Genomic DNA, 26764 nt, shown 5'->3' with positions numbered 1-26764 from the left:
AAAAGTCAACAAGATGGAGCCAAACCAGATCCATCCCCAAATTATAGGGGATCCTTGAAAAGGACTACCAATCATCCCTGATTTGATTTTTTGTTGTTGTTGTTGTTGTTTTTTTTTTTTTGAAAGTAAAAGTAAATGACCCCATTTCTCTCTGTCTCCTTCCTTACTCACTCTTTCATTTGTGCTTGGAAGGGAGTCTTGTTCCCACTGCCACCACCTCCCCCACCCTTTCATTCTGGACTAATCAGATCCCCCTACCTCCTCGCAGTGAGCAGCAGTCCTGCATATCTGATCACTAGGGCTGCGTCTCCATCCCTGATAGATCCTCTTTGAGAGGAACAAGAGACATTATATACTAAGTCATTTAAGTCCCTCCAGATAAAGACTGAACTAATTTACATCTCGGGGGAAATTTGAAACTGGAATCTCCCATACTGAGGTCCCTCTACTTCCTGCAGAAAGTTAATTTAGGTCATTTTCCGATACCCTGCATGACGAGCGACTGTTCCTGTGAATGGACCCAAAGAAAAGCATGATGCAAATGTGGGGCAAATCAGTCCCCTGAGAGGGTGACCCGGCCGCGGCTCCAGAGCTCTCGGCGCCTCCTGGAACACCTCCCTATCAACGTTTAGGAACCTGTATCTTCAAATAATGCTTAGAAAATCAAACTGAGCGTTTCTTATTCATACGATACTTAAACTTTAGAAGGTCTAGGGTAATTAGGATTTTACTCCATATTTCTTTCAGTCGAGTCTTTATTTAGAAGAGGAAAAATAAAGAGAAGACAGTTATATTTTAATCATCTACAAAAACCTGTTTAGCATCATTTCGGTCAATACGTGTCTCTTGATCCTGACAGGTTGTGCCAGGGAGATGAGCACACCACTGGTTCCCTAGTCAGTTCTAAACCTGAATTCTTCTGAAACTAAAACAGAAATGATTAATAGGTTAGCAATGTGCAATAGGCTTCTGTTTTCTCTGCGATGAAATACTTTAGATGGCTGTGTGTATTGTGGTGAACTCTTCTTCCTTAAGATTTCTACAATTGAGAGTAAACTAAAAATTTTGCTTCACAAAAAATCTCCATGTGGCTTTAACACTGGTTTCTGAAACCATATGTTCTTTATCAACAAACAGGATATATAGTTTAGATGTTTCCCAGACAGCATTATATTGGACACTGAAAAAGGACTTCTATCAAAACATCTGGTAAACAGAAGTCAAAGTGAACTTAAGTGCCAACATGCATATTTTCCTGACTTTTTGGTTCCCACCTGGTTATGCATCTTAAAAGAGAGGTAACTGTTTTTTTTTTTTTCCAGGAGAAATTTAAAATACTGATGCACTTTATGTATTTTTCATGATTGCTGCAGCATTCATCTTGTTGTCATTCTGCAAAGTGCGTGAATTTTTCAATTAACTACTTAACAAAAAAAAGTTATCTTAGCAATGAGTCTAAAAATACTTTCCACATTTGCCTGTGGCTTTCTTGATGAATTCCAACTTATTCCTCTGGCTACTCATGCTTCCCTCCATCTTGATAATTTTGATACACCTTGTTTGTTGTTAAAAAGCAAAGAGTACAGTTTTATAACCTCTAGGGATGCTGCACTACTCAACGTAAGAAAATCTAAAGAAATCTGAAATCAGAGACTGCCAGTGATTAATAAGAGCTTATCACAAACCAAGACGATTTAGAATCCCTAAGAGCTCAGGAATTGTTACAGAACCACTTTGCACTCAAAGATATTCCAGACCAAACTAAAGTACTTCTAGGCTTTCCCTAAGCATCGGACTCCAGTAGAAGCAAGAGCTTGGGATTTGTTAGTTTTTTTCATTCACCAACTTGGAACAAAATGCTACCTATAAATTGAAGAGTTAACTACATTCAAGCGATCGTCTCCTCATTCTTTACGGGACAGTTTTAAAACACATGGTGGTGTCATTATGTAAATCACTTGAGAATAAAACGTAATAAAATGTTAACCACATTTATTTACCCAGTACATAACCAAAATCTTAGAAGACTGGTATCAGTTTGTAGTGATAAGGGTTGGAGAAACAAGCATTCTTCTATATTGCTTGAAACATAAATCTGTATAATTCTTTTTGATTCTAATTTGGCTGTAATTATTTTAAAAGATATACACATCATAAGACTTAGAAACATTGCTTCTAGGGTCGCCTGGGTGGCTCAGTGGTGGAGCGTCTGCCTTGGGCTCAGGGCCTGACCCCAGGGTCCTGGGATCGAGTCCCGCATCAGGCTCTCCACAGGGAGCCTGCTTCTCCCTCTGCCTGTGTCTCTGCCTCTCTCTGTGTGTCTCTCATGAATAAATACATAAATAAAAGCTTTTAAAAAAAGAAACATTGCTTTTAGAAATTTATCCTATAACAAAGAATGTAATGATCATCACCAAGGATGTTTTTTCCATTACTGCATGTAATCGCAAGAAACATAAACAACCTTAAATGTCTACCAGAAGAGGAAGGATTAAAGACACGTTTATACAACAGCATATCTGTATTCTCTAACATGAAAATATTTTCAAGACCTGTTAAGTCAAAAAAATAAATAAATAAAAGCCTTAAACTCTCTTAGAATGTCAGCAATTTCAAAAATCTCTATATTTTTACTCTATAGGTAGAAATAGAAGTATATAGATATACCTTGATGATCATAAATAAGTCTGGAAAATATCCCACATTAAGTAAAGGTAAAAATTTTTTACAAGACAACATCAGACTAGGGATTTGTTTTAAAAAATCTGGACCAAAAAGCCTACATAATCTTCACACGAGAACATATTTACTTAAGGGAAGTCATTAGGACATTCTAGATAATAGCCGATCTGTATACAGGCTGTAAACATTCCATCAAAATGAAAAGGGAAGCATCCTATTTGCAAGAATACATCTCGGCAAGGCCGAGGAATCTGCATGAGGAAGAGGATAGTTCATGATTGAGGACAGACGCGGCCACCGATGACTTTTGTCCCCCAAATCACCATTCATCCCGCGCAGTCAGTGCACACGGGGTCACGCCCTCCACCCCTCGAGCGCCTGGGACTCGCGGCTTGGAGCCGGCGGGGACTGAGGGCAGCTCGGACGCTGGCCGGTGAGGCCCACCTTGCTGACTGTGCAGTGTTGGCAGCTGGAGACACGGCCGGGCCAGGGCGGCCAGCGACGGCCCGGGATGCATCTGAGGGGTGACTGCGGGTCACCACGATGAAGACATGAAATTTAAATGAAAAAAAGAGAAAACAAACACCCTGACCACAAGCAATAAAGCAGCTGTTACCATGATCACGTAGGAAAAACTGATGAGCCAGGGAAGCCTGGGGCATGGCCTGCGTCCCGGGAGAGGACGTCTTGGCCACACGACCCTCAGGACCTTTGCTTTCTCCCTTTCTCAGCTCGGCACAGAGACCCCTGGGCGCCCGGCTGGCCCAGCAGCACCAGGCAGCGGGCCCTTGGCCACGGGCCGATGCTGCTCACGGCCGGCGGGGGACAGGGGACACCGGCCCCGAGGGCCTGGCCCGCTGGACTGGCCCCTGGGGCCGGAGCGGCCACCACGAGCCCCGGGCTCCTGGAGACACAGGTGCATGGCCGGGGGGAATCGTCGGGCAGCAGGCAAGGCCTCGGCCGCGACACTAACGGCCACCAGGGCCACGAGGGCCACCGCCTGGCCCCGGCCTGGCCCCGAACCGGCGTCTTCACAGACGAGCGGGCTTCTTCGTGTCCGTACTGGCCGGGGGGTGCCACTCGGTGCCACCGGGTCAGCACGACACTTGGATAAAGGGCGACAAAATCTCAGAAGCGAACAAGGTCCCAAATGTTGAGGCTCCGTCGAGAGAGGGAAAGAGAGAGAGAGAGAGAGAGAGAGAGAGAGAGGAAGCTCGATCCTGGTCGAAACGGGAGGTGGTAAATCTAGAACCATTTAGGTGTTCGGGCGACAGCATCCGCTTTCTGTTTTCAAAACGAACAACACGTTAAACTATGTTACATGCTCTACTATGTGACTTTTTTTTATATCTCATTTTCACAAGCCCCGAGAACTTTTTGTTTTTGGAAGAAATGAGGAATTCTCCATGGTTTCCGTAAGAGTCATAGAGGCTACACGTTTCCTTGAGAAAACCGATCACCAAAAATGTTAATCTAAAAGTTTGACTTAACATAAATTAAAAAATGTGTCATTCAGTATCTTTTCCTCATATCAATCACACATAGTGGTCACTGCTTATTCAAGAAAGATCCAATTAACTTTCCACTCTAATGCCATTTATTCAATCAGAGAGATAATCTTTAAAGTAATCCACATTTCATTAAAAATTGAATAGAATGCATAATATCAGACACTAAAGTGGTAGAGGACAGAGCATACTTTGTCTACTAAGGAACAAAAATCATAAACCAATGCTCTGAAACACATTTGCTGAGTGTTATAATAAGGCCAAACTGGATTTTAATCTTTTTTTTCCCCCTACAATAGGATAAAATATAGAAAAAAAAAAGAGAGAGGCAGAGCTCTTGTTACCATAATATTGCAATAATCCTTCCCATGTGGGGATTATTAAACAGGTCTCTAAAAAAGACCTGTTTTTAATTGCTAAGAAGAAAAATATTTTAGGTTTTCTGTAATTTAGCATTTGCTTTCTTCAAAATCAAAAGATTAAAATAGGGAATCTTACCGCCACAATATAAAGATACTAATAATTATCTATCTATCTCTCTATCATCTATTATCTATTATCTATCAATCTATCATCTGTCATCTATTATCTATCAATTATCTATCATCTATGTATCTAACATCTATCTGCCTGTGTCTCTGTCTCTCCACATATATGTATACATACATGTGTGTTTCTAGAAAGGCCACACTTCAACACTGCTTGGAAAACTCCTCACCTACATATCCAAGTTCATTGTTTATACATTTTGCTTCCCCCGCCACAGTAGGACATCACTCAGCTACATTTCTGCCACATAACAAAGACCCCCCTTTGCTTCGGTTTCCAATAACATGGTCCTTATTTTCCTCTGAGCCCTTGCTGCCAGACACTTTAAACATTCATATTTCTACTAAGTCTGTTAAAGGCAATCTAGGCTTTTTCTCTTATGCCCTCCAAAATTCTTCCAAGCCTCTGTCCACTGCCCAATTCCGAAGTCTCACAGCACTTCCGAGTGCCAAAATCTGCAGTAGTTACTTTTTACGCTGGATCAAATTACCACAGAGCTGTGGGTTAAAACAACACGAATTCATTATCTTACAGTTCTAGAGGTCCCAAGTCCTACATGAGCCTTGAGGGACTAAAATTAAGGTGTTGGCGGGCCTGTGTTCCTCCCGGAGGCTCAAGGGGGAAAATGGTTTGCCTTTTCCAACTTCCTGAGGCCACCTGCATTCCTTGGCTCAGAGCCCCTTTCCGTTTCCACAGGGCACATCCCTCCAACCCGCTTCTGTCCTCACCCGCCTTCTCCGCGTCTGACCTGCCCACCTCCCACCTAGAACTCTTACGATTACACGGCATCTACCTGGACCATCCAGACTAATTTCCCCATCTCAAGATCCTTAACTGGACACATCTGCAAAATTTCTTTTGCCATGTAAGGTAATCTGGAGATTAGAGTATGGCCATCCTTGGGAGGCCATGACCGTGCCGTGTTCCACCATAGAGCCGCCAACCAAGGATTACTGTGATTACAAACCACTCTCTTACTTAATACGACATAATTCTCTAGAAATGATAACAGGTTCAGTTTTGATGGACAGCTTGCAAAGAGGGATGGTGGGGAGAGATAATCCTATCACCAGATGTTTTGCCCTCTTTGTTCTAACAGATAATGTTGTTTCCCATCCTTCCCCATCAGCGTCTCGGGAATGTTACATGAGTAGTAAGGTTACTTCATTCTCTTTAGTGACCGAAGCAATATTCTAGAATTAAAGGCAACAATTAAGACTTTGCTGTTGATAATATTTGAGTGAAACTCTAAATTATAAAATTCTCCCTGATAAACAACTTAACGTCCTTACTTTGATGCCATCAGTATACACTGCCAAATAAACGTCTCTGAATTATTTTTAATTACATTACAGAAATGATTACTATCATGGACTTCTGGTAATCATATTGCCTTGGCTGACACGAAGATGGGGGCTGAACACACATTGGTATTTAAACTGGTGATTCTAGACAGGCTGTGCGGAATAAGGGCGCTGTATTTAAAAAAAAAAAAAAAAAAGCACAGGGGGTTGGTTCCTGTTCCTTTCAACAATCTATTCTACTTTGGAAAATCAAATCCTAAATGAAATCAGTTTTCTCATCTAAAACGTGAGGGCATGACTCAGATCAGGGATTCCAAACATTTTAGTGTAAAATCATTTTACAAAACATACTAAATGGAATATGTTTCACTAATGTAAGTTTATAAGTTCACATTTATTTACCAATACCATTTGCATCATTTATAAAACCATTTGGTAAAAAGAGAAGAACCATTCACTGTTAAATTTGAAATCAGGGGTTATAAGTGGTAGCTGCAGTATGTTTGGGACGTATTTATTTTCATATTCTTTTCATTGCATGTAATCAATATCCGCATTTGCAAATGACACTATCACTTTAGATACTCATTTTGCAACTTCCAGATATACTTAAAAACAGAGGCAGAGGAGAAGTTTTATTTTTACATTATATGTAAAATAAATATATGTACAATATAATGTACATATATACATTATATATACATTATATGTATATAATATACATGTAATGTATATAATATACATGTACTATACATGCAATGTACATTATATATAATATACATCACATGTATATTATATGTGTATTATATGTACATTACATGTATAGTACATGTATATTATACATATAATATACATTACATGCATATATTGTACAATATAATATAAAAATAAAGAAACTTAATTTCTTTCAGAAATAAAGAAACTGAACAGTAAACCTTAAGGAAAGATATTAGGTAATATTCTGCATACAGCAGATTGGTGTATATAAGGATTTTTTTCAGCTTTAAAAGTAGTTTATTACAAACATAGAGTACATGCTCTGGAAGTCCCTAAAATGGTTGCAAAATAAACTAGGAATATCTTGGGAATATATAATTGCTAAAAATAATAATAAATGAATATACTAATTAGATAAATAAATTTTAATTGCCTTAAGACCGAGATTAGAATTTATCACTTGCCAGAAATTTCCTATTTATAACCTTTGCTGTTTTTGAAAATTCTCCACTGCTTTAGTAGAATACTTGCATAATACGCATATTACGCATACAATTCATATTGTATTTTTTCTAGTCTTTAAACTTTTCTCAGGCCATTATATGTGTCGTGAATTGTACCATAAGTTTTTCCAAGCCAGGACTTCTATATCACATGCTTCCTCTGTTTATAGTAATGAAAATACTTTCTACCCAGTTGGGGGCGGAGGGTTAAAATTTTACTTTTTAAACTTGTTCTCCTTATGAAAAAAAAAAAGCAAAAATTGATATAAGAAATAATGAAATTTATAACTCAGGCAAAACTTTCAACATTTTGACTATTCTAAGAGTATAGTCTAGTTTAGATGGAGGGGAAGCAAGAGCTGACTGGGATACTAACAGAGCAAGAATTTTATTCCTATTAATTTTTTCTTTTTCTGTAGAAGCTTAAAAAGAAAATAAGCACTCAAAATTATTTCTAAATTATTGCCAATAAGATAAATGTAGCAGAAAAAAGAAATTAATGTATCTTTAGGACATTAAAAAGTAAACAATTCTGGACAACAGTATTCATCCATTATTCATCCACCCATCTATCCATTCTAAAGAGATTTATATTAAGCATCAGGCACAGATAAAACAAATATAAACAGATTATCACCTCTAGCCTTGTAAACCTTATAGCCCCTTCAGATGATTCCTCATTTTACAAGATATCTGAATAATAAACAATGTGGACTATGTCATTAGACTTTGAATCCATCATAGAAATATTACATTTTTATTCAACTCTGGTTTTGCAAAAACAAAAGGATGTCTTCGTTTCTCAAACATGTTGAAAAATCTATTAGCTATCAATTTTCTAGTAACTTTCTCTACATTAAAAAAAGAAAAAAAATAATTTACAATAAGGCCTTTGACAAAGCACCAGGAAATACTGGTGCCAGCAGAGGTGAGTTCCAAGCCATGAATCACTGATTTAAGCTTTATTAAAATTAGACTTGTTCCCAGCTTGGTTTCACTTAGATATGCTTTCATGTCTCTCAGGCTGTAGTCTATTACTAACATATTTTTCTGTAATTTCTTCCCTTCTGAGTTCAAGAAAAATGAAACCCCAAATCAGATTAATTTTCGAAAGCTAGTACACAGATCGAATAGGTGGGAAGAATGATGGACACTTGTTCTGTTGCAGGAGAATGGGGTTTGAGTGCCAGCAGGAGCACTCAGGCATTCAGATGAGAAACAAAGTCATTCTCACGGATTGCAATTTTTCAGGAGAGTTTTCTGAAAGCCTCTTCCATCCTTGCTTGGGACCAAGAAAAGCCACACCCCTACCCAGAGTTTCTTAACGGCCAGACTTAACTACCATAGTTGACCTCGGTTTCCATCAGCTTAAAAAAGTGGCATAAAAGAATCTGACATTTCTTCCTGATGCTTTATCACTTCCTTCGACGTGTAGCTGGTGAAACATAAAGCATCTTAGTACAATTTTAAAAATTAAGGTTAGGATTTTGGACCCAGGAGCCCAATTAAATATATTTTTTTCTTTAGATCTCACCCCTGCTTTCACTCCACCCTCTGCCTCGGTTGTGAGCTAAGAGATACAGCACAGAAGTGCATTTTAAGAGCCGAGATTAAGCTCTACACAAGTTCAAATTCATCTGTGGGAAATATGGTGGGAACAAATTCAGTCGAGTAGCTTCTACGCACATGGCCCAACCAACTGGAGCTTCTATGGCTTTACTGCAACTTCTTGACAGACTAAGTGTTCTTTTTCTTCTCATGTTTGTTATTTTTGAATGTCTGATCACTTAAAAAGGCACTTTTATCCATCTGCACACTCAGAGAGAAAAGGGCACAAAGAAAAATTTGACAAAAGCAGCATGAGACAGAATTAAAGTTATGAATATGCTTTAAAAAATCCTACTTCTTATCCAGTAATTAGGCAACAGACAGCAAAAGAGGAAAGAACAAAGTAATTAAAATATTACCAATGTCTGTATATTCTATTACATATTTTGAGTAAAATCTTCCAAACATACCTACTCTTTCATGACAACTGAATTTTTCTTAAGATTGGAATGCATGTTTAAAATGCATGCTAGCAATGAAGCAAAGATATTTCTGAGAGATCAGGGAAGAAGGCATATCATCATTGTTTAAAATAAGTAATATGCTGAGTTAATGATCATCTGACTCAGACCATTCCCTGGACAGGGATACATAAAATGAATTAAACCCTGGTTACAGCCATCCCTCACAACCACACGTCAACTTTAGGTTTATCAAAAGGATGAATAAGCTGGTAATAAGTAAATGGAGGAATGGAAATATGTATGCCTTAGCTTTCGGGATTCCCCTCTTTCCATAGCTTCTGGTGAACTGTCTGGGTTCTTCATTTCTAGCTCTCTCTGAAGGCCCGTAAGGATGTATTCCTAGTGTTCTAGACTGACACCTAAAAGGGATTCCCTATTTCTTTTAAAAATATTTTATTTATTTATTTGAGAGAGAGTGTGAAAGAGGGAGGGGGAAAAGAGAGAGAGAGAGCACAGGGGGAGGGGAAGATGAAGAGGGAGAGAAAGAGAGGGACTCTCAAGTAGACTCTACACCAGTGCGGAGCCCCACCAGGGCTCTATCTCCCAACCCTGAGATCAGAACCTGAGTCAAATCAAAAGTTGGATGCTTAATGGACTGAGCCACCCGGCAGTCGCTCCAGGGAACTCCGTATTTTTAAAATACCACTAGCAATGATTAGGTTATATGGATTTTAAGTGCTTTCTTGCAATCACTGTTTGAAATAATTGGCCCTTGATGTATCCCCTTGGATCCAAACCACTAGTTTCAAACATACTATTCCCAAGGTAAAATACGAATCTAACATCAGCTCAGACACTATTTGTTGCTGGGAACATTTTACCCGCAAGTAGTGGTTTTCATAAGAACTTTTGTTTTTTCAAACATAAGTATCTGGGATTAAGGAGTCCTATCGATGGGTCATCCAAAAGCTCAGAGCTGTTTGGGCGTAGAGTCAGCTTATTAATCTTCCTTGACTTTACGTTTTTAGTCAATTTGCCTACCGATTTTCTAAATATCACCCCTTTATAGAACAATGCCCTGAAACAATAAAGATGGGTTGAAGACTGTTCTTGCCATCTCTCTTTTTAGAACTCAATTTCTTAGAAGACCCAACAGAAGACATATCCTTAGCTCTCCCTGACCAAAACCAGCTTACATACACAGCCCCAAAGGAATCCCTGGCCAGGTGCATGGGATTTGTTTGGATCAGTGGTTCTCAAAGTGTGGTCCCTGAAGCAACAGCCTCAACAGGGAACTTGTTAGAAATGCACATTCTTGGGCCCCTCCCCAGGCCTACGGACATTGAAGCTCTGGAGTTAAGACCCAGCAATCTCCTTAACAAGCCCTTCAGAAGCTGAAGTTTGAAGACTGCTGATTTAAACAAATCTGATTTGCCCCCTTGGTCTGAGCCCAACTTTCTTGAGCAGCTAAGGACACATCATCTTCAAGACCTTTGCACTTTCTCCCTCTGCTTTGTGTGATCCTTCCCTACATGGGTTACTGCCTCCGGTCCTTTACCTTACCAGAGAGTCTTTTTTATGATAACTGTGCGTGAATAGTTATGGTCTAGATACGTACCCCAGCATTTCCCATCCCCCCTTACTGCTTTATTTCTCGCCAAAGAAGGTATCACCCTCTGACATATTTTTATTTTTATTTGTGTCTGGTCTGTTTCTTCTACTGGAATTTAAGTTCTACGGAAGTAAGGCCTTTGTTCTCGTTATTTCACTGCTTTATCCCCAGGGCCTAGAACACTGCAAATTATAGGCATAAAATAAATATTTGCTAAATGAATGATTTGAATACTGATATCCAAATGAGATCGGAAGAAGTCAAAGAATGGCTAACGGGTAGACAAACAACAGTCTGCCAAAGCAAACTATATACAAATGGAGATTTGGGATACAATCTATTCGGGAATTTAAATGTTTGTCATGATATAAAATACAGCTTTATTTTGTTAACTTAAAATAAACCCCTCCTTTTTAGCTTAAATGCTATGTTAAAATAAATTTACATATACTACACATGTTTCTGTTCTACCAAATGTGATAGCTTTTATCAGTAGAAATGTCACTTTTCTGAGAAAATAAACAAATTTGAACAACACAGGAACTTCCATTAAAATTAAATTTTAAATAACCAGCTTTCTTTCAAAAAATCCAGCAATTCAGATGAGGGAGAAATTTAACACAACCAAAATAGTTTCAAAATTTAAGCTACTTATACAAACAGATTAAAACACTTCCAATTACTCAAACTAAAGATTTTGTTTTAGGCTAATTTTAAGGAAATTACTTAATATTTGAATTTCTTATCAATTCTTGCTTTACATTAAGAATAACTTTATATAAATGAATAAATACATGGTTCTATTATTTGTACACAAAGAAAATTTTAAATGCTATAATATGCTAAATATTATTGAACAAGAGAAAATAAAAATTCAATTGAAATGCATCTCTTGTTAGTTTAACATGGATAAAGCATATTTCCAGAAGTACTTTTTGAAAATTCTTTGAGTAAATTTTCTTATACTTTATATAGTATTTGCATAAATTGGTATGTTTAAATCTAGCCGTAGAGGCATTACTCATTAAGATAATTTCCTTAAGAAAAGAATAGTGCTTGCAGGATAAATTATCTATGGCAACAAAGCTCAAGATCTTAGCTACTAATTTGCAAAAGATTGTGTGCGCCTGTGTATATGTGTGTATATACAGACTTAGAGCCCTGTATAAACTGTATGTAAAAAGGCAGGGAGCAAATCAGCATTCAACAACCAAAAACATTTTCTTTTTAGTGGAGGTTGGAGAGACTCGCCTCTAAGCACGCTGAGCATGCAAGCGGCACAGTGCTCCTACCTCACTGCACAAGGGACTTTCCAGGGTTGTCCTGCTTCCTTGATGTACCACCAAAACCTTTCCTGAAACTTACTGTTCTGCTTTTCGAAGATACAGCAGGTTAAAGTCCTTTTCATAGGTTTACAGCAATTCTAGTTTGAGACGAAATATTGTGTAAATGGACTGACTTTCATGTTTTTCATGATTTAGATCAACCCTTCCATTTCATTCCTGCCACACATCTTGCCAATGACTTCTTACCTACACACGAATCAGAGGGCAGCACCACTGACCTCGACTGCAATGAACACAACTTCCTGGACACCTCTTGTCTCGTAACATGTGTTCACATCATTCTTCATTTTAGACATTATAACCTTGATTATTGACTTCATATGTTTGTTTTCTTTTAATAATCAAGCCAATGTCCATATCCTCTTTATGTCTGGCTGTCATGAGTATTGCATTCCAATAAGACAGGAACCAAACTATTACCCTGGAAATTTTTTAGGACAATTCTTGCATGTCAAAAAATTTTCAAAATCATCATTCTATTGTAATATGTATGCTAATTTTTCTTGGCTTTTATATTGTCTCACATTCCCACAAGAATTTTCAGTGCCCAAATAAGCACAGCGCACACATTTTTTATTTTTAAAGTAGACTCCACACCCAATGTGGGGCTTGAACACACAACCCTGAGATCAAGAGTCACATGTTCTACCGACTGAGCCAGCCAGGCGCACCTACACACATTTTAAGTATATATTTAATGGGTTTTTACCTGTGTATATTTTTATGACATACTGACCCATTCCTTGCCCAGAAGGTTCCTTCCTTCATGCCTCTTCCCCTGTCAACATGCTTATGCCATTCTGATCATTAAGTCTGTCTTCAACATGTCGTGTGAGAAACTTACTTATTTTCAGACCAAAAAAATTATTTCAAAGCCGACTAATACTTATATGGTGTTAGTTCAAAATGTAGTCAGGCAATAAATTGATTTTAAAGTAAAAAGTGTGGGTTTCTTTTTTGTAAATAGAAAAATTCTAAATGTTCAAAGAAGGAATTAAAATTTAAAAATCTACTTTTTCCCAAGTAAGCTCTATCACAAGAATTCAGTTTTGTTTCTATGCATATATCCTTCATAACTGCATAACACAAACTATAGTAGTTCCCCCTTATCCAGTTTTGATTTCCATGGTTTCAGTTACCCTTGGTCAACTGTGGTCCAGACAAATGATCCACTTTCTGACTTGTCATCAGAGGCCAGCAGGAGCTCACTATCATTCACCTCACTTCATCTCATCAAGTAGGCTTTGTCAACCCACATCATCACAAGAATAAGAAGGGTGAGTACAGTAAATTAAGATATTTTGAGAAAAAAAGAGAGGAATCACAGTCACATAACTTTTTTATAGCACATTTTCACAATTATTCTATTTTGTTGTGATATTGTTAGTAATCTCTTACTGTGCCTTCTTTATAAATTAAACTTTATCCTAAGTATGCACAGATAGGAAAAACCATAGTGTATATAGAGGGTTTGGTACTGTGATTTCAAGCATCCACTGGCGGTCTTGGAATCTAATACTCCACAGACAACAAGAGGGGGACTACAGTTTGTTCTTCTGAAGTAAGATACATAATGATTCTACTGATTATGATGATGTTAAAACTGCAATTAAATTTCATGTAATAGTCACAATATACTAGGCATTATTGAAGCATTTCATAAATAAATATATATATTATATATATAATTACATAATATATATTATATACATACACACACACAGAAACTATTTTAATCCTCACAATAATAGTAAGGGAAGGGTACTCTAATATTCCTATTTTGGGAATGATGTGCAAATAATTTGCCCAATACTAAAGAATAGTAAGGGGCAAAGTCAGGACTTGAACCCAGATAGCCAGGCAGCCTGGGTGGCTCAGCAGTTTAGCACTGCCTTTGGCTCAGGGCCTGATCCTGGAGACCCGGGATCGAGTCCCACATCGGGCTCCCTGCATGGAGCCTGCTTCTCCCTCTGCTTGTGTCTCTGCCTCTCTCTCTCTGTGTGTGTCTCTCATGCACCCAGACAGTCCAGGGCCAGAGTCTTTTTCTTTTACTCATGAAGCCACACTATCAACCGGAGGCTCAGAGTATAGCAGGGATAGATTACTACCGACCAATGAGCTCTTTCTCACTGCCTCGCAGTTTCTGGCAAATATTGTATGCCACGTGGTAAGTTCAATTTCCATAATCTTGCCTCTCCTACCATCCAAGTGTCATGTGATATTTGTCATTATAATTTTATATGTATTGAGAGAGGGACAAAATGACATTTAAACAGCTTGTGTAAGTGCAAATAAATCAATAATCAAATAAGAAAATTTAAAATTTTAGAATCACTTATAGCCTTCTTTTCTCACCTATAGAAATGCAGAATGACAATATCTAAAGAACCTCTCAGAGGATGATGCAAGGCCCTTCTGTATTTCTGGCTCTATTTTAAATCTGCATAAGCATAGGTGATATATATCTAAATGCCTTCTGACATTATCTTCTAAAAATTTCAGCTCTAATTTTTTGACATATAAGCTAAGCCTTTAAAATAAAATAAATGCCTATACAGTATATGTATCTGTATATGTTTTCTCTCCCTCTTCATTAAGGATTGGCTAATTTTTAAAAATATTATGAGGAATCTTAGTATTTGAATTGAAAAAAGTTTTTTTTTTCTTCTCTTCTGTAAAGCTTTTTTATTACTTCTCATGAGTCAAGGGAAAAGTCTTTCTTTATTGCCTTTACAAATCATGAGTGAAACACAAATGCTTAATTGAGCAGATTGATGATTAAATGAAGAAAAATGATGAAAGGAAAGATGCCAGCACAAACAGAATATGGCCATTCATTTCTACCCCAAATGAATCAACCACTGCTCATGAATGTGGGTTTAATACTGATTTTGGCAGAAACTACCCGGAGCAGCAACCCTCCGTGGAGTCCCACGTCTGCACGGGGACAGCTTTTTCCTGTTTCTTTTGCTAGAATATACCAAGTGGCTCTCTCTCTCTCTCTCTCTCGTTGGCATAATCAAATAACTCTTAAATGAAGGATTATAAACATAGTGAATGCAGGGGACTTTCTCACACCTGAACTCCAAACACTCATTCCAAGATGAAATGTTTCTCCTTAAAGACACTAGGCAACTAAGCTATAATATGCAACGTCAGCAGGAATTACCCTGGTCATCAGCCACCAGAGATCTAATTTCTTGGCATCCACTGGATTAAAACAATTTTTTTTAAGTTCAAAAAAAAAAGAAAAACATGTTGAAATGGGAAAGGACAAAGATTATTTCACGTTCTCTTTTCTTTTTTAAAAAAATGTTGTGGTGTGGCACTACGGGGTGCACCCCTAGGCCCACACCACGCACCTCTGGGACTCAGTTCCTATCTTTGATGTTGTTTTTTTTTTTTTTTATCTTTTTTTTTTTTATTTTGTTCTTTTTTTTTTTTTTTTTTGTTTATCTTTGATGTTAAGATAAAATAGCTTCAACTGAGTTGCACGACTCCTGCCGGTACTCTGACACACGCACGGACTAGCTCTCTTCCTATTTACGTCTGATGGTCTACCCAGGGGGTAACAGGTCTTTAAACAAGCAGCTTGCTATTTTGAATGGATATGACTGAGCCTTTCCTAATATGTTGGTTGATCAGCAGCGTAAGACCTTTCAGACACCCGATGGCAGACATAAGCCCTTCGAAGGTTTTCTAAATCCTTCCAGTCCTCCTAACAGCAATCGTCCAGTCAAGTGCTGGAGGATGGGCAGGAGCACCCGTTAGGTTAAAGACACCCGAGGGAGCCAGAGAACTTGGCTGGCAGTTTGGCTGGGCCCTACTACACATACTCTGTAATAGAAGTGCCGCATTTCATTAGCCAGGAGGCAGGAAACAAAGCTCCCTCAATTTAGAAAGCCAGTGAATGGAACCTCAAGAAAAAAAATAAAAGGCAAAACCTCTTACCTTTTGTAGCGATTCGTACACACTGGGTTTTAGTTTCCTGATGGAGTGAAACATGAGAGAGAACAGTCAGTGTACAGGCAGGGTTTCCCATTTTGTAATCCCGGGTTATACAGAAGGTTTATGAAGAGCAGAACTGCAGTATTAAGGAACCTTTTTTTTTTTTTTTTTACTTTTTAAAAACATATCCTCAGGGAGAGCTTTAAAAAATCTGAAGTAAGAACTTTTAAAAATGTTTCCCTATTTTCTAAAAGCTCAGGTGTCTGTTTTCCTCTTGCAATGAGACGGGCTATCTTGCCTGGGCCAGCAGCAGAGCACTGTATTTTTGTACTTACCGTACTTTTTAAACAGAAAGAACAATGTGTTTGCATGCCTCACACACATCGGGGCTGGACACAAACTCAGTTTTCACCACACAAGGTAGACTCAGAGCAACACCCAACGCCACATACTCTCACCTGGAGCCCAGCTCGACTATCGAGTTAAATGACAGCAGTTAGAAAGATCACCCGAAAGTTGTATCACGGTTGCAGTAGGATTTATCTGTTTTGTTTCGTTTTGTTTTGTTTTTAGCTGTTAGGGGTTAAATATTTCTCATTGGGACTATTTTCCTACCCCTGCTAGACAGATGGAGTCGAGGAAGGAGAAGCTGAAATGGGAAAAGATGAAGATTATTTCATGTTTTTTTTTTCTTCTTTCTTTTTTTCTTTCTTTCTTTCCTCTTTCTTTCTCTTTCTTTCTTCTTTTCTTTTCTTTTCTTCTTCTTTCTTTTTAATGTTGTGCTGTGGCACTACTCAGTGAAATGCACCTGTAGGCCCACCCCACACAGTTCCGGGACTCAGTCTGCATCTTTGAACACAGGAGAGGTTAGAAAAGATGGGGAAGCCAGGGTACAAAACGAAGGCTGTTTGTTTCTAGGATGTATTTGTGACTCATCTTGAGTGGCTCCACATATTGACAGACCAAGAGTTTATCACTGTCTCTTAATCACACAAAACACAGCTCGGAGGGGGTGGTTAGTAGCTAAAAATCAAGCTGTGCATCCTATACTTACTCATGACCTGAGGCCTTTCAAGTCCCAGGGGACCCTCTGGCCTTCCCACAAAGGCCCAGAGGCATTCTGAGCTCCTACAGCAACTGCTGTTGCTTCCATCAGGATCTCTGGCCTCCCCCGGCAGGAACCACACCAATTTTGAAAGTATCCACCTAGAGAACCGTGAGGCATGTTGTAGCGGCTCTGGGCTTTGACCAAACCGCATGCAGACACATCAACAGTGAGCAAGCAAGGCCGTTCACATGGAGGCTTTCACTGGGCCTCGGGCCTCTGCAGGGTCTGGGAGGTGACGGCTGCTGCAGTGGTGAGCTTGGGACCTGGTGACTGCGCTGCTCCGCGGGGTCTGCACCGAGCTCGGGCCTCTGCAGGGTCTGGGAGGCGGCGGCCTGCAGGGGTGAGCTCGGGACCCGGTGACTGCGCTGCTCCACGGGGTCTGCACCGAGGAGCCTCTGCAGGGTCTGGGAGGTGACGGCCTGCTGCAGGGGTCAGCTCGGGACCCGGTGACTGCGCTGCTCCACGGGGTCTGCACCGAGGAGCCTCTGCAGGGTCTGGGAGGTGACGGCTGCTGCAGTGGTGAGCTTGGGACCTGGTGACTGCGCTGCTCCGCGGGGTCTGCGCCACCACCTCCGCCAACCCCCTGGCTCGCAGCTCTCCTGCCCGAAGTGCGCAAGGGACGCAGGGCTCCTGGGCCACACCCACCCGCTGTGCTGGGGCTGCTCCCCCCTCCCCCCTCCTGCCCCCCCCCCGCCCCACCTTGCTCCTGCACCCCCCTTCCTCCTGACAAATGTTACGGAGCAAGCAGAGGACCCCCCGCAGCTTTGCTCGGGCGGTGCAGAGGCACGTGGTGCAGGAAGCTCACCTTCTCCACGCTGCTCATGGCCTGGAAGTAGATGTTGTAGCCCTTGCGCGGCGCCAAGGGAGGGTTCCAGAAGCCCTGGTAGGTCCGGTTGTCGCCCACGGTGAACGGGGCAGGTTCCGGGAGGTTCCCAGGGGGCAGTTCCGCAGCGAAGTAGTAGGGCGCGCCCCCGCTCAGGGCGCTTTGGTAGGTGACAGGCACCTGGTAACACTCCATGGCGCCCGCTTCTCTCTTGGTCCGGTGCGGGTGCAGCTCCTCCACCACAATCTGATAGGCACTGTTTGGAAAAAGACAAAACAAAACAAAACAAAACACCACAAACAAACAAACAAACAAAAAAGCACACATTTAGAGAGTCTACATACTATGATGTCTCAAAAAAAAAAAAGACATATTAACATCAATCCACATTTAAAAGCTTTTAAAATCAGTCCTAACCCATTGCATTCTTTTTTTTCCCCCAGCTACTTTGCAATAAAATACAATTTCGCGTGGCTGCTCCTTCCCCCAAACTCAACAGGAGTCACTAAGGAGCTGGAAAAAGAACAAAAGTAAGGAAAAGCACCCCCAAACTCTGGGCAGGCTTTGAAGGCCGAGAAAGGGGCCGGCCCCCTTACAAAGGGATGTGACAATACCTAGAGGCACGTAACAGATGGGGGTCTTGGTTCTGGTACTTTTATTTATTTTTTATTTTTTTATTTTTATTTTATTTTATTTTATTTTATTATTTTATTTTATTTTATTTTATTGGTTCTGGTACTTTTAAATGTTTACAGTTAAGGTTTCCCTCTGAAAGGACAGGAGGGGAGGGCCACCTGAGGCCAGCACCGGGGTGCCCTGGGGTGGGGTGGCCGTCAGGCTGGGGCTCCTGCACCTGCTGCCCCCGGGGCCTGCACTGGGGCCCGGGGCTCTGTCGAAGCCCAAGGGGTGCGGGCGACGAGCACAGATGGATGGAAATCTGTCCTTGCCCCTGAGATAGGTGGCTTCCTCTTTCCAGACGTGTTCCTAATAAAATGTTATAAATTGTAGAAACAGATGGCATTTTCCCTGTTAAAGCTGGAACCTCAGCCTTCTAATACCTTCTTGAAAGTCTTAAAACTTTCCTGCAATAGCTATGATCTTACAGAGCAAAGCCGAGGATACCTAACAACTGTGCAATGTCTGCCTAATCACTAGTAACTTTGTTTTTGATCAATTGCTGAAACGGGCATATTCATCACTTTCCTTTGTTGTAGTATATTCTTCGGGCAAACGTTTCTTAGGTGATGTGGTACACCTGAGAAGGCTGGCATTATTAATAAATTGTAAATGTTTCTGGTGAATTTAACGACCCTGAAAATTAAGAAAGAACGCACTGTGGTCGCTTAAATAAATTGAATAGAAATAAACTGTATGTAGGGCTGTTGGAATCTTGAGTGTCTAGGCAAATATGCTCACTCTATATAGGGACAGCCGTCACTGAGTGACTCTCCAGCAGGAATAGAATCTTTTCTTTAATGAACTTCTATAAAAAGAAAGAGGAGGGAGAGACAGAGAAGAGAGAGAGGCACACCAAGAGAGAGACGGAGAAAAACTGAATTTACATCTATGATAATTAAAAGTTAAATTTTATATCGGTTTAGAATCTGGTATAAAATTCTAACTTAGGGCACCCGGGTGGGGTGGCTCAGTCAGTTAAGCATCTGCATTCAGCTCAGGTCATGATCCTCGGGGTCCTGGCATAGAGCCTCACGTGGGGCTCCCTGCTTAGTGGGGAGTCTGCTTCTTCCTCTGCCTCTGTCCCTCCCCTCTGCTCATGCTCCCTCTCTCTCTCTCTCTCTTTCTCAAATAAATAAAATCTTAAAAAAAATTAAAAACAGGTCAGCAAAAAAAATAAATAAATAAAAACAAATAAAAACAGGGCAGCCCCGGTGGCGCAGCAGTTTAGCGCCGCCTGCAGCCCGGGGTGTGATCCTGGAGACTCGGGATCAAGTCCCATGTCGGGCTTCCCACAAGTAGCCTGCTTCTCCCTCTGCCTGTGTCTCTGCCTCTCTCTCTCTCTCTCTCTCTCTCTCTGAATAAATAAATAAATCTTTAAAAAATTAAAGACAATAAGATTCTAACTTAATATAAACTCTTTTATACCTACAAACAGAAGACCTTCATAGATTAAAAGAAAGAAGCTTTACAAAGGTTTTCTTTTCTTCTTAATATTTCAAGTTCCCATTTTCCATTAAAATAGTGCTAAGAACTTAGTAGTTTGCTATCTCCTTTCCTTTAGAAAAAGGACAGAAATTGTATTACTGTCAGAACTCTAGATGTGGGCAAGCCGCTAAGGCAGAGGAATGTGTTCCCTGAAATCACACCTAGTCCATCATTCTCTCTACAGCTGCCAACCTGGGCCTCTGAGCTCCCAGGAAAGCTACAGAGGGATACATCTCTCTGAGGGGTCCATGGAGCAGGCGCTTGGCAATTTTAAAATATGAGACAGAGGGGCGCCTGGTGGCTCAGTCCGTTGGCCTCCAACCCTTGGTTTCAATCAGCTCATGATCTCACGGGATGTGGGACTGAGCCCCGAGGCAGGCTCCGGGCTGGACAGGGAGTCGGCCTGAACGATTCTCCCCCTCTGATCCCTGCCCCCCTGCTCATGCGCCCTCTCTCCCTCTTTTTCTATCTTTCTAAAAATAGATAAATATTCCAAAAAATTAAATACAGGAAATACATAAGCACAACCCTTGGAAAGAAAGGGGAATCATAGCTGACATAGGCTATGTTAAGCAAACCTCATCTCTTTTTCTTTTTATTTTCAACTTAGAATCCATATGTTATGTTACACACCCGCATATCCTGTGGATGCACACTTTTAGGTGGACAAGCATACACATGCACGTTCCCCCAACAAGTCAGAGCTCACATTCTTGCCCTCCTGGGCAATAATGATAATTACTCATACTCGTTAATCATTTACTCTAATCCTTAAAAATAAATTCCTCACCCATTATCCCATACCTCTAGAAAAGTCCAGAAAATCTAGTAAACAGTCTTAATTAATTCTGTCGAACTGACATAGGTTGTACATTCCAAATTAAGGAACTTGGTGCAAGACAGCTTGTCTCTCCACATATACTCGGAGCAAAACAAACTGACGACACTGGAGAGGAGTAAAAGAAGAAAAGGAACAATCTGGTCTCGGGGAAAGATCTCACTGAATTTGAGATGAAACCTCAAACTAAAACTTATAAAATTCAGTTTTTAAAAGGAATTAGCCTCCCCTCTCTGATTAATCTGTGTGAGCAGGCTGCTGTCCAGCCACACACTTCCACTTTAAAAAAGTCTGTTTTTTCCCCTGCTACTTTCTTATGTATCAATACAAATTAACTAAAGGACAGAAATTAAGGAATGAGAAATCAAATTAGAAGTGATTTGACTGATTACATGAAACAGGCCTGTGCTTTTCCATCCTTGTGATTGTCTAATTACCTAACGGTACTTAACTCTAGCTGGATCTAAATATTATTTGAGTTTAGTACTCTAGCAATTTAAAATATTCCAAAGCCACTTAGATAGCTGTACTTCACTCTGCCCATATTTCATATTTCCCCATTCCTTTTAATTAAAGTTTTAAAATATTTCTATAATTAAGTTAAAATCAATATACTGGCATCATGAATCTTCGCTTGATACTGAAAATATGGTTTCCTTATGTTAAACTAAAATTGATTTCACTTTAATTTGATTAGACATTGGTATGTAGTCATTTTTAGTTTTTTGGGACGCCAAATGATGACTTCTTATCATACGATTTTCCTTCAGTTACAAAACTAAAAAAAATGTACAAGGGGATTTTACCATTAGCTCGAAAAGTGATTATATGGTACATATAGTAGATGGTCTGCTTGGTTTCATGCTTAAAATTGTTGAAGCTGAAACCAAAATTACCTACAATAGCCTGCTGTGTTGTTTTTGTTGTTGTTGTTGTTTGTTTTTTTAACCCATGAGTAAGTAAGACCTCTGAGAATCTGGTCTTAGTTTTAGGCTGCGTAACTTTTTAGTGACAGCAAACAACAATTACACAATTGTACACTTCTCATTTCGTACCTAAAATGTCTCCTTAAAGCTTCAGGAGAAATTCCCTAGCCCCAGTGTTTTGCTCTTTTTCTTATGAACAGACTTCCCAAGATCTCACAGCCTCCGCTGCTCCTGTGGTCCTAATGCAAACATTTTCATGATCCAGAGTGGAGGTTTAAATATCGTTTTGGTGACCATGATATTCCCTGTGCTTCATCTCTTCATTCCTTAAACACACAAGCCACGTCCCTCAGGACTTCCTTATTTCTGTAAGAGGAACGATCAGTTTCTGAATCAACAGAGCTCAAATTCTGGCATTAACTTTAATAACTTCTATTTTTAGCCACATTCTACCTCCCTTGTAATATACCATTTCTTTTCGCTCCCACCACTGCCCTCTTTAGGGAGGTATTTATATCTTTAGGTTCCTATTACTGATTTAGTTTTCTTGCTCCTATTTTTTTCTTCATATACTCCAGACACCTACCCATCCATCCATCCATCCATCCATCCTTCTATCCATCCAGCTACCCATCCACTCATCACTCTATCCATTTAGTGTTTTTTGAGTATTCTTTATATGCTGCGAGCTGTTCATGGAGAACACAAAACACAACCACTTTTCAAACTGCTGATACTTTGCTAAGACACCGCTTTGAGCATTAATTACTCTCCTCCAAATTTTACTTTGTCAAAACTATGTGCAGCTCTCCCACGGTCAAAATCCATACTTTTTACACTAGGGTCAGTATCTTACCACAACTTTTACCTTATACCTCCACTCTTGCTCTCTCTACCTCCTGACGTACAGACTCCACCGCAAACTTGAATGACCACTGTTACTAAACATACCAAACATACAGTGAGTTTCTAGCTTTTCTACTTCTGCTAGAAAACCTTCTCAGACTAGTTCACATCTTAGTGTTATTTGGTCTTCTAAAGCCAATGGAGGTAATTCTATAGGTGGAGCTAGACAATGGAGGGATGAAATGGGGCAAAGGAATCAGAGTCAAGTGACATGCTTTTTCCATTCAGTCCAAATTATAATGACAGATTCATTGAGGAAAACCATCAAGTGTATGGCTCAGGGATTCTGGGCTTGAGAAAAAGCCCCAAACTACTGTCTTATAATATTTATTGTGCTTATCACTAACATGCTACATTACAAATATGATCTGGTATGCAACTAAAGAGGGTGGCTATCGTATTTTTAACTCTAGGGCCATTCATTCATTCATTCATTCATCAACTATCTGTTGAGGGCCTATGACATGTACTGCACTATTTTAAGTGCTGAGTTAACAGTAATGAACACAGTAGTAAAAGTCTCTGCTCTCATGAAGTTTACATTCTAGTGGGAAATGCAAATAAATTTAAACAAATACATAATATGTCAAGATGAAGTAAGCGCTCTAAAGAGAAATAAAGCAGAATAAGGGAAATAAGGGATAATAAGATTGAAGACTTCTATTTTATATGCAGGGGTCAAGAAAGACCTATGTGATAAAATGCCTTTTAAGGAGAAACGTGAAGAGAAGGTTTCAACTATGTGGGGTGCTTCTACCGGTTGCCTCCTCCTACAAAATAAATGACCCTAGAACTGTGGCTCAAGACCATACATGTTTAATACCGCACAGTTTTTGTAGGTTGGAAATTTAAGAGTGGCTTAGCCAAATGGTTCTGGCTCAAGATTTCTCATAAGGTCACAATCAAGTTACTGGCTGGGACTGCAGTCATCTAAAGGGCTGGAGACAATTACACTACTAGGTATTTATCCAAAGGATACAAACATAGTGATTCAAAGGGGCACCTGCACCCCAATGTTTATAGCAGCAGTGTCCACAGCAGCCAAACTATGGAAAGAGCCCAGATGTCCATTGACAGATGAATGGATAAAGATGCGAGATCAATACATATGTATTTATGAATAAAACAAGAATTAGGAAACAAAACAGTCATCATCAGTAGAGGGACAGTTAGGCTGTTTCCATAGCTTTGCTATTGTAGAAGATGCTGCTATAAACATTATTGTGCATGAATCTCTTTGAATTAGTATTTTTGTATCCTCTGTGTAAATACCCAGTAGTGCAATTACTGTATTGTAGGGTAGCTCTATTTTTAACATCTTTGAGGAACCTCCATCCTGTTTCCCAGAGTGGCTGCAAGGAAAGGGTGGTTGTGACTGCATTTCATGACTATCTCCTAATTACCTAAGAATACAAGGCAGTTAATGTTTTAAAGTGAAAAAATTAAGTTTTACCCACAAAATAAACCCACAAAATAAAATAAACATTACCCTAGAATAAATAGGTAGCTTTCTGCCAGCTTAAAATAGGTAAGGTTTTTATTTGGAAAATGCTGCAGTTACATATGCATTCACTTGTTATGTCTTACAATAAAATAAACCGAGTTCACCACTGAGGGACTCTTCCCCGTTTCTGCAATATGCTGCTGCTGCTATGTTCATTATTTGAAAACACAGCTACATTGGGTCAATCTTTTAATAAGTGGGACATTCTATGCATTATAATTTATGATTATATCTACTCAGGTTAGAATTGGAATCCGACTATGAAAAACAGAAAATGTTTTAGAAAAAAAAAGGGGGGAAATAAATTATGCATTCTAGGGAACTGGTTCCAAATGTGGGTAATAGTCCTTCTGAATCATACTAATAATAATTGTCAAGTGATGCCAGTTTTAGGGATAGATCTTAAATAGTTGGTAAGGAGACTCAAAGGTCTAGGTGAGTCAGACAGCAGCTTTTGGCCATTAGAATAATCACATATTCAAAAATTAATTATCTCAAAAAACCCACACTTGCCAGAATTGCACTGAACATGTTCACATTAGCGTGTGGACACTTTAAGGCCGGTCCTAGAGGATAACAGAAGAACAAAGTGGTCGGTGACCCTGAGCACTGCCTTATTTAGAACAGGATGTTTTTGCTGGAGTCTACATTATTTGCTCCATGTACATCACGATAGCTTAGCAAGCAAAACAAGAACTAGGTAACGCACATTATAACTTCTCATATACAAAAGAACTCACAAAGAGAGAGCCTGCCTTCTTTTTGATTCAGGATAGCAATAAAATACAACATATAACAACCTTTGTGATTACTTAATAACCTCAAAAATTTATCTTGGATTCTTAGATGGCCTTTGGCTTTGCTACCACTTATAAAATAAAAACTGTTGTCACCTCTCATCTAAAATCTTCGTCTCCTTCCTCTTCTCATGGAGCTTTCTCATGGTCCCCATGAGGTCCTTTCTCATGGTCCCCACGGGGACCACTCTGCATTCAGCCTGGTTTATTCCCAGCTCATCCTCTCTATCAGGGTGATCTTTCCAAGAACATAAAATTGCTCATGACGGTTTCTGCTTACAGTCATTCTGTGGCCACGTTCAGTTGCTGGATGGGGGCTAAAGAGCCTCCTCCTCTGGCCCCCACTTACTTCTCTCGCCCCTCTTCTCCCACAGACCCTTCCCCCTCAATGATCTGAACTACGGGCAGTTCTGGAATGGACCACACTGTCATGCATCCAATTGCTCGCTTCACAATTGTCGGGGAGGACCACCGTGCCTTCTCTTCTTGGCAACCTCTCCCCTTCCAAAGCAACCCTGGCTGAGCTCAGGCTTACATCACCTTCAAAACTCAGCTCTAGTACCACAGCTCCTAACTGCTGTCTTTTCACTTCTTATGCTGCATTGTTATTCCCTGATTTATGCGTCTTCCATTCCCAACTGATGGCACCTCTGCGATCACCTTCCACGGATTTCTAGTCCAAGTATCCAGTCCAGCCCCTGGCGCATATTGAATGTAATTGGAATCAATGAATTTCTAGGAACCGTTGGTAGCTTTAGCTTTCTCGATAACACTAACCTGGCCTCAATGTACAGACTCTATACGATGAGGTGCTAGAGGCTTTACGAATTGGAGTTCGTCAGACATAAGGAAAACTGGAGTAGAACAACTTAGATATTTCGACTGGACTTGGGACAAATGGATGGCAAAATGCAATCTGGCAGAGGGTACTAATGTGGTAAAGTAGGGCAAGACAGCTCCTAGTAGTGAGGGCCTATCGTAGCAGACAAAACTAACAGACAAGATGCTCTCAGGAGGTTTAGCTGGGTGGTAAATAGGCCCGGCTTTCACTGGGAGGGGAGAAGATGGCCACAGCCCAAGCATTAGCAGGTAAGAGATCTGAATGGGCCAACATAAATAAGAATCTGCCTGAAACGTCAAAAGTCAAATTGTTTCAGGAGTCTAAAGAAGTGATGGTCATCCAGGCAAAGATTTGAAGCACAGATCTATGAAAATGGATTATATCAATTTGGGTCCTCAATTTCAAAGAAATTAAAGCACTGGACAAGAAAGCCTTAGGATTAGGTTCTGGTTATTGGTAGCATTATCAAAGGTAGGGTTGTGGTCAGAGGAAAGAAGACAGGATTATCTCCTGGGAAGATTCAAAAAGCAAAAGAAGCTGGGTACCTGGGTGGCCCAGTCAGTTGAGTGTCTGCCTTCAGCTCACGTCATGATCCCAGGGTCCTAGGATGGAGCCAGGGGGAGAGTCTGCTTCTCCCTCTCCCTTTGCCTCTCCCCCTGCTCCTGCTCTTTCTCTCT

At 40.1% G+C, this 26764-nt stretch overlaps 1 protein-coding gene across 15 annotated transcripts in view; it reads right to left on the bottom strand.

Annotated features, from left to right (window-relative positions):
• Positions 1-26764, bottom strand: part of PTPRK (protein tyrosine phosphatase receptor type K) — a 546296-nt gene that overhangs the window by 80257 nt on the left and 439275 nt on the right. For all 15 annotated transcript variants that reach the window (XM_072764637.1, XM_072764602.1, XM_072764614.1 and 12 more), the window contains exons 12-13: positions 18095-18368; positions 16185-16221 (exon numbers count right to left, since the gene is read on the bottom strand). In XM_072764637.1, the coding sequence (XP_072620738.1) occupies positions 16185-16221; positions 18095-18368 (311 nt within the window). The remainder of the gene's footprint in view (positions 1-16184; positions 16222-18094; positions 18369-26764) is intronic.

This window comes from Vulpes vulpes, chromosome 1, assembly GCF_048418805.1.
Source record: "Vulpes vulpes isolate BD-2025 chromosome 1, VulVul3, whole genome shotgun sequence".
NCBI lineage: Eukaryota > Metazoa > Chordata > Mammalia > Carnivora > Canidae > Vulpes > Vulpes vulpes.
Note: the sequence above shows the minus strand (reverse complement) of the source record. Positions and strands in the feature narration are given on the sequence as shown.